The sequence below is a fragment of the Xenopus tropicalis genome, chromosome 9 (assembly GCF_000004195.4).
Source record: "Xenopus tropicalis strain Nigerian chromosome 9, UCB_Xtro_10.0, whole genome shotgun sequence".
In the NCBI taxonomy this organism is placed as follows: Eukaryota; Metazoa; Chordata; class Amphibia; order Anura; family Pipidae; genus Xenopus; species Xenopus tropicalis.
In genome coordinates, this window is record NC_030685.2 from 3,345,837 (window position 1) to 3,355,323 (window position 9,487).

The window sequence follows — 9,487 nt, forward strand, 5'->3', positions numbered from 1 at the left end:
TTGGGCTGATTTATTGAAAATTTCAGCAAAAAACCCACTAGTCCCACCCATAAACACTTTCAAAATAAGCTGGAATTGTAGTCTAGTTCGTTAGTAGGATTCCCCCTGAAAAGGAGTCCAAAATGGATCAATATGTCCAGGAAGGGGGGGGACACCAGCAGACACGTTACTTCCACTTGGTGCTTTTGTCCCGGACTCACGGGGCGATCATATAATAGGGGGTCATTCAATGCCCTGATCTGCTCATTGCGTATGAGCTGGGACTGTAGGTGGAAGGGTGTTTGGAAGCCAACAATGGGAGCCACACATAATAACGTATAATATCCTGCATGAAAATTGGCTTTATATGTGTCACCCGGTTTCTGTATTGTGTTCATCTATTGGCTCACTTACCTGTATGCTTCAGGCCACGCCCCCAGTGCTGTACTTATAGTTTCTTATCGCCCCTATTTTTTCTATATTACGGTATTGCTCCTTCTATAACTATTTGCTTCTTGTATCTTTAGCAGAACAGCCCTCACCGGCCAATGGGATTAAAGAGGAGGCGGCTTCATGTGAAGGGGATAACCAATCAGATTGCAGCATTAATCCCCTTACAGAACAGATACAGGGAACAGACACGCCTACTCCTATCATGGGGTGCAGCCTGAATAACAGCTCAGCAGGGGATTATATATCAGATGGGATTAAGGAGGAAGCATGTTTATGTGAAGGGGGAAACCAATCAGACTGCAGCATTAATCTAATTACTCCTATCATGGGGTGCAGCCTGAATAACATCTTGTCGGAGGATTATATATCAACTGTTATTAAAGAGGAGGCGGCTTCATGGCAAGGTGGAAACCAATCAGATTGCAGCATAACCAATCCGCTTACAGAACAGATAGAGGGAACAGACATGCCTACTCCTATCATGGGGTGCAGCCTGGGTAGCAGTAATATATATGATAACAATGCTTATAACTCTTCAAACAAATCTCACATAACAAAAAATACATCACATAGGAAATACAGCTGCAATGAGTGCCATAAACACTTTAGTTATAAGAGAGACTTTGATAAACACCAGAGAACCCACACAAAAGAGAAACGTTTTTCTTGTTCCGAGTGTGGGAAATCTTTTGGTACTTCATCAGAAGTTACCGTCCATCGGCGGCGATACCACACAGGGGAGAAACCATTCTCTTGTTCCGAATGCGTGAAATGTTTTACAACACTAAAGCAACTTACTGTCCATGTGAGATCCCACACAGGAGAGAAACCTTTTTCTTGTTCTGAATGTGAGAAATGTTTTGTCACTTCATCAGACCTTACTATTCATCGACGACGGACTCACACAGGGGAGAAACCATTCCCTTGTTCTGAATGCGGGAAACGTTTTATTACACCAAAAGAACTTACTGTCCATCAGAGAATCCACACAGGAGAGAAACCATTTTCTTGTTCCGAGTGTGGGAAATGTTTTGCCACTTCATCAGAACTTACTGTGCATCAACGACGCATCCACACAGGGGAGAAACCTTTTCCTTGTCCTGAATGCGGGAAATGTTTTACTAGACCAAAAGAACTTACTGATCATCGGAGAACCCACACAGGAGAGAAACCGTTTTCTTGTTTAGAGTGTGGAAACTGTTACTCAAACCGATCATCCCTCAATGATCATATCAGAAACCACACAGGAGATAAACCATTTTCCTGTTCTAAGTGCGGGAAATGTTTTTCAAATCGAGCAAACTGTGCTCGCCATCAAAGGATTCACACAGGCGAGAAGCTATTTTCTTGCGCTGAATGCGGGAAATATTTTGCCACTTCTTCAGAACGTACTGTCCATCGACGACGAAACCACACAGGGGAGAAACCATTTCCTTGTTCCGTTTGTGGAAAATGCTTTGCCACTTCATCACACCTTGGTGTCCATCGGAGAACTCACACAGGAGAGAAACCTTATCCTTGTTCTGAGTGTGCAAAATGTTTTTCAAAGCGGTCATCTCTTAATCGCCATAGAAGAACCCACACAGGGGAGAAACCTTATTCTTGTTCGGAATGTGGGAAATGTTTTGCCACTTCAACAGAACTCACGCTCCACAAGAGAACTCACACAGGGGAGAAACCTTTTTCTTGCTCTGTGTGTGGGAAATCTTTTGCCAGCTCATCAGAACTTACCGTCCATCGAAGAAGCCACACAGGGGAGAAACCATATTCTTGTTCCGTGTGTGGAAAATGTTTTTCAACTCGATGTAACCTTAAAGATCATCACAAAATCCACACAGGGGAGAAACCATTTTCTTGTTCGGAGTGTGGGAAATGTTTTGCCAGGAAAGCAGAACTCACTATTCACTGGAGAACCCACACAGGGGAGAAACCTTATTCTTGTTCTGAATGTGGGAAACGTTTTGCTACTTCATCAGAACTCACTGTGCACCGGAGAATCCACACGGGGGAGAAACCTTTTTCTTGTTCCGAATGCGAGAAATGTTTTGCCAGATCATCAGAACTCGCTGCCCACCGGAGAACCCACACAAGAGTGAAATGATTTTCTTGTTCCCAATGCGGAAAATGTTTTGCCTGTTACAGTAATCTAAAGAGGAACTTTGAGATTAGTATTTACAGAGTTGAAGAAAAACATTATGTAAAATAGAATGTATTCATAAGACATGTGGATCTGATTTGCTGTTCAAAAATTTCCCTCCCAGCGTAATTCTGCAGTAGGACACTGGGCCGTGTTCGATGGTCACTGGGCAAAGAACAAAAGTGTGTATATAGAACTGATCTACAGTCGTCTGATGATGTTTTTTAGACTGTTATCTCTTTTGGGCAGGGCCCTCTCTACATTTTCTATCGGTATGTAAATCTACATGTTCGATGTATAAAACCGTTTATTGGACATTGATGTATTAGTAGTAGTAATAGTAATTACTATGGACTTGTGTCTTAAAGTCATCGAGATGCTTCTACCCTCTCAGAATAATGTTTTTTTATTGTTTCATGACAATTTGACCCTTCCATTGTCACATGATTTCTCCTTTCTTGCCAGACAGTTTTTGAATATGTCGTGCTCTTTCACTTTCGAGGCATTACCAGTGGCTGGGAGACTTGGTTTACCTAGGAAAATCATATATTTTTTGTAGGGATGCAACGAATCCCAGATTCGGTTCGGGATTCAGCTGAATCCCGGCTTTTTGTAAGGATTCAGTTTTGCCCGGATCTGCGGTCCCAGTCGAACCGAATCCTAATCCCAATTAGCATAAATTAGCATATGCTAATTCGGAAAGGGTTAAATCAGTAGTGAATTTTTTTTCAATGCGCGCTTTGCACGTGGTGATTTTTAACCCCGTCTGATCCTAATCAGCATATGCTAATTAGGATTCGGTTCGGGATTCGGCCGAATCCTGCTGGGTGGGTTCGGCGGTTTGACCCAAATTTTTTTCAGGACACCCAAAGCTTTCAAAATATGGTCTCACAATTTTGAAATTTCAGGACTTTATAATTTCTCCTTAGAATATCCTTCCAATGTTCCGAGACCCAGTTCCAGAGAGAGGATGTGCAACTGACTGTGCTACGTTTATATGTACAACCTGTACACGACTCGCAGATAAAGTATCTACCACTGTTTGGTGTAAGAGCACACCAACACCAACGGTTCATGTACGCACACCAACACTATCATATGCAACTGGTTAATTTAGGACACAGGTGGTCAACCTATTTGCAATTAGTCAGTTGGGATTGTGGATCCAAATTGTCTCCTGCTGAGGAGAATTACTAAATCGACAACCATCAAACTAGCTTTGGAGAAGTGGCTTCATCTGCTGGAAGGTTTCATCTAGCCCAGTGATCCCCAACCAGTGGCTCTGGGGTAACATGTTGCTCCCCAACCCCTTGGATGTTGCTCTCAGTGCCCCCAAACCAGGCAGTTATTTTTGAATTCCAGACTTGGGGGCAAGTTTTGGTTGAATAAAAACAAGATTTCTTACCAAATAAAGCCCCTGTAAGCTGATAGGGTGCATAGAGGCCCCTAATAGCCAATCACAGCCCTTATTTGGCTCCTCCATGAACTGTTATGGAGCTTGTGTTGCTCTCCAAGTCTTTTTACATTTGACTGTGGCTCACGAGTAAAAAAGGTTGGGGACCCCTGATCTAGCCAATAACTATCATCTCCTACTTTGATATATTACTTATATTCAGGTTCTGATTCCCACTCAGAGCTCTTATGAACCTATTTTTCTAAAATTGGCACTCATCATCAAGTCAAGTGCTCAGATCTTCCCCAGGTATTGTTGGTGGCCATCAATTGTCCAAGGTGTGTGCCTCCTCCTTCTCAGTGTGCAAAAGACTCCTTGTTCTCTACCATGTGGTTTTCTCCAGCCGTAATCAGCCCTGGTTGGCCATTCCCTTGGAAATATTGTAGACTTGGGAGATGCCCACTATAGTTGTGGCAGTTTACATAGATATTCAGTGATGGCTTGTTCAGTTCTTCTTGTTCATTTTTTATTTTGACAAATGTACGGCTCTGCACCTAAAAAATATGCTGCCACTTACATCCTTATTGGTACTTCATTAGGCAAATCCATTATGGAAAAGTTTCTTGGAGTTCTGGTAGATAATAAATTTGGCTGTAGCAAGCAAAGGCAGTCAGTAGCTGCAAGGGCAAACAGGGTATTGAGCTGTATTAAAAGGAGCATAGAATCATGGGAGTAGGGGGTCATTCTTGCACAGTGCCGCTAAGGCCCCATCTAGAATATACCATGCAGTTTTGGTCTCCAGGGCTCAAACGGGACATGATTGAGTTAAAGAGACTGGAAAGAAGGGCAACTAAGCTGATACAGGAAATGGAAAGTCAGTGTTGAAGAAAAACTGGGCAAGTTGGGTCTGTTTACACCGGAGAAGGGGCAGTTAATGGGTAATTATAACTATGTATAAATATATAAGGGGACAAATAAAGAAACCATCTGATGCTTAATGTACAAGAAGGTCCGTCCAACAAACACACGGACATCAGTTCAGATTAGAAGAAAAGCCCGTGGTTTAGAGATGATCCAGGGACTTGTCTATTGATAACCGTGTGTCCTAATGCCAAGGTGACAGTCAGTCCAGAACTAAAATCTGCAAAAATACAATGTTAATATTTTACAGAAAGCATTTCACACTCCAGAAGTATTAAATAATACATGGATACATTAAAAGAACACTAGACCAAAGAGTAAAGATGAGCCGATGAGGTCCCCGATCCGATTACATTTTTTTAACCTGCCCGATTGATATCTACCCGATTTCAGGCAGGCCCATCGTTTGAGCCCCTACATGGGTCGATAAGCTGCCAAATCGTTCTAAGGGACTTATATCGGCAGCTACAATTGGTCCGTGTATGGCCGCCTTTAGGCTAAGGCTCACCCACTGGGTTTTTAAAGAGCAGCAATCCATGGAAAACTGTTACCCCAGTGGAAATGCAGATTAATAGAGCCCACACTCTGGTTGGGGGAAACAATTCCATTTTGTGCAAAATATGCCCCCAGCGACAGAAGGGAGCTCCCAGTGTGGCGGCCATGTTGTGGCACTAACATGTCGTACTTGCGAATGTCTGTTGGGACATATTGCGAGGGACTAAACTGATCTAAATTCTATAGTGAATTCTCACCCTTCCCACTCATCTATATATGCAACGATGGGAAGAGGGAGCAGGCATCGGTATTACATTAGACTAGGGATGCACCGGATCCCACATTCGGGCCAAATCCAGCCTTTTTTTTTATGGATTCGGTTTTGGGCGAATCCATGGTCCTGGGCGAACCGAATCCGAATTAGCATAAATTAGCATATGCTAATTAGCATTCGGAAAGGGTTAAATGGTGGGGGAGGTTATCTGCACATGCAGCAACTTTTAACCCTTCCTGATCCTAATTAGCATATGATAATTAGGATTCGGTTTCGGCAGAATCCATCAGGGTGGGTTCGGGGGTTGGACCCAACCCAAAAAAGTGGGTTTGGCACATCCCTACATTAGACCAATGGGAACATAGATGATTTAACACCGCATATGGGCCAGTTTAAAAATCATATTTATAATGTCCTATATAGATTGTACCACCCCGGCCTTTCTTTGCAAACTTTTCCGAGAAACATAACTGAACGGATGTGGGGCAACCTCAAAAACAACGTTCATATTCTGCCAACGTCCAAAAATAATTCCCTTATGGTCAACTGTAGGGGATCTGCTAGCAAAAGCCACAGGCTTCCATCTCCAGAGCAGCCCCTGACTTCCCTTGGACCAATTCGGCAGCTTATCGGCCCGTGTAGGGGCAGAAACGAGGGGCCTGCCCGACCGATATCTGGCCTGAAATTGGGCAGATATCGATCAGCCAGGTTAAAAGATTCAGTCGGATCGGGGATCGGATCGGCTCATTGATGCGGTCCCCTAACCAACTTTCCCATTGCCGCCAATATAATTCCCATACATTCCCATTGGCTCCTTGTGGGAGGGAGGGAGGGGCCTGGAAGTGGAATTAAGCACTTACACATTTCTATAGGGGATTATTCCCAGCAATATCCCCCAAAACAATTCCAAGCAGGGAATAGAATAACTAGTCTAGCCATGGGCTGAACTACCAATCCCACAATCCCCTGTTAAACTTCCCTCTAATGATGCAATGTCTGCCAATCAACACTTTCCCTTTCCTGCCAAGAATGGGCCCCTCAGTGCTTCCCCTCAGGCTGCAGGGGGGCCTTGGTACCAAATGGGAGAGGAATTCACTTATGGTGGGTGGGTTGGGCTTGGAGCTGCCACAGAAACTGCACTGACTCAGTAGCAAAGTGTCCCTGGGAATCAGCTCATGTGTTGGGAACAACAAGGTAACACTGCTCCTTTAGTGCCACCATTAGTGCAGCCCCGCTCCCTTACTCACCTCTTTCCCACACTGCTCTGCTGCCTGTAGCTGTGAGGGAGGGAACTGAGGAGCTGGGACACTCACTCATTGGCTGGGAGGGGAATGTGGGCGGGACAGAGAGCGGCGGAGAAGAATGATTGGATCAGTGAGCACAAGGGCGGGACACAGAGTTAGGGACAGAGGGAAAACTCACAGACTGCAGAGTTAGGGACAGAGGGAAAACTCACAGACTGCAGAGTTAGGGACAGAGGGAAAACTCACAGACTGCAGAGTTAGGGACAGAGGGAAAACTCACAGACTGCTGTGTAAGTGTAAAAATGATAAACGAGTTTATTCCGTCAGGAAGTTGCTGAAAACCAGTAACTAAGGCAACCAAGCAGCACTAGCAGCTGAGGTGCGGTTGGACACACGCAGGGTTAAAGCCCTGCTACATACTGTGAGGCACACTGTCAGCACACCCAGTCACTGAGCCGGAAACATTTGGGTGCAGCACAGTAAGGGAGCTGTAAAGCTGCAGGGAATTCTGGGATATGTAGTTTTTCTAATCCCCCCATGTAAGTATTATGTGTGGGAAGGTTCCCATCCAGGCCGGGGTATCTCTGTAGTAATAAGTCACATCAACTGGACTTGCTGTGTTTGAGACATTTCCCCAGTCACCTGACTGGTTCCCCCAATCAGAGGCTCAGTAGTGCCTGTATGTATGTATATCTTTATTTATAAAGTGCTACTTATGTACGCAGCGCTGTACAGTAGAATACATTAATACAAACAGGGGGTTAAGATAATAGATAAATACAAAGTATAATAATAAATACAGATAAATACAGCAGCAATAAGTTAAGAGTCAAAGACACAAGAGGAAGGAGGTCCCTGCCCCGTAGAGCTTACAATCTATATGGGAGGGTAACTAACAGACACAAATAGGCAAATATAAGTGCTGTAGGTCACAGTGGGTGACATTACAATATAAGTGCCAGTTCCCAGATCAGGTGCTGGGTGAGTGCTCCCCTGCCTGGTAACCTGTGCTGTGGGTTACAGGTTACCAGGCAGGGGCAGGTTTATTCGTTAGTTCCCTGAATCTGCCTCTTTCCCCCCGGTCTCTTGGCACCCAAAACCATTCTCCCATTTGTGTCAAATTGTGGGGAGCGATTGTTTGGCTTCAATTCGCCATTTGCGTGAGACTTCACTTTGGGGCCACACTAGGCTGACCTGATAGGGAACTGAAGCCTGTCTGTGCTTGTGTGAGTGCAGGGCTGTGATTGGCTCTCCCCCTCCTACTGTGCTTCTGGCAGGGACCGTTAGGACACGCCCACCCCTCATTTGAAACCCAGACAGGGACCTGAGAGGATCTATAGGGAGCTCCAATAAAGGGGCCATTGTTACAGATAGGGTTAATGTTTAGCCCAAAGGGCTAAGGGTTAGGGTTTTTTTTTTATTTTTCCAATATGTCTCCTTTAAGATTCTGTCCTGAATCTTTGCCCCCTTGTCACCCTGTTACCTGCCAACTACGTACCTCCTATGTGCTGGCATAAAAGATCATTAGGCGCCAAGCATGTAGGAGCTACGTTTTCTTTATCTTATGCTCGTTCTCTGCACTCACCACTTAATACGATTGCAGAGAACGAGCGTAAGATAAAGAACCCCCTAGAGAGATAGGAAAAGCCAGACATGTAGATTCTATGTACCTGACTTTTCCTGCTATTCCCCCTCCCTTCCTGTGCCGCCCACTCATGGCATCTGACAAAGAAGACTGCAGCTGCTCTCCCTGCTATCTCCAGCTTCCTAGTGCCACGTACACACACAATCACACACTTATTACACTAATACACACTTATACTTACACACACAAACATACACATACATTTATGGGGGGTTGGGGGGTTTCACACATTCACAGCACTCACACTTACTTGCACACTCACACACATGCACGCAACACACTTTTTGCCTAGTGTACACACACATTTATGCAATTTTGTGGATTTTTTTTATCTCATCGTTTTATTGCCATTCTGGACGGCGTATTCACTATCCGCACAGGGCAGTAATTCTGACTGCAGATATCACTAGGAAAAAAATTTGATTTTTAGTGATTTTTTTTGGATTTTAGCAATTTTATTGCATTTCACATTGTTCTTTGTTACTTGTCTTAGCACATGGACATTTTGTCTGCCCTATTTCAATTTGGCTTCCTCAGTACACCCCATAGCTTGGTAAATCTATGCATATAGGGCATCAAACTGTTCAGTAGACCCCTGGCGTTCATATTTAGGGGGTTTTATGTTGATACGTTACAAACTGTGGGGGTACATAATGGGGTAAAAATACATTTTCAGAAATGTCATAAAAAATGTTCTGTTTAGCATAGCTTTGTAGTTCGGTAGTTTGCAGTAGAAAGATGTATTTACCCATTTGTGTTTTGTCAGAATGTGCACTTTCCAAAAATATATGGCTTTCTGGGGTGAGCGTACTTTATACTAGCTTTATCCCACATATAATGATGTAAATGTGTTGATTTTGCAGGAGCTGAACTGACAGAAATGATTGATCATATGGGGGTATGTTCACATTGGGGCCCCTACATGCCACATACTTAGCTAAACCTA

At 44.1% G+C, this 9,487-nt stretch overlaps 2 protein-coding genes across 2 annotated transcripts in view; one reads left to right on the plus strand and one right to left on the minus strand.

Annotated features, from left to right (window-relative positions):
• LOC108644772 (oocyte zinc finger protein XlCOF7.1-like) overlaps window positions 1-2,962 on the plus strand; it is a 6,538-nt gene extending 3,576 nt beyond the window's left edge. The window contains exons 5-6 of the mRNA XM_031893312.1: window positions 434-1,358; window positions 2,019-2,962. Coding sequence (XP_031749172.1) covers window positions 434-1,358; window positions 2,019-2,533 — 1,440 coding nt within the window. The 3' untranslated portion in view covers window positions 2,534-2,962. The remainder of the gene's footprint in view (window positions 1-433; window positions 1,359-2,018) is intronic.
• Window positions 1-9,487, minus strand: part of h2ac14 (H2A clustered histone 14) — a 1,193,713-nt gene that overhangs the window by 287,236 nt on the left and 896,990 nt on the right.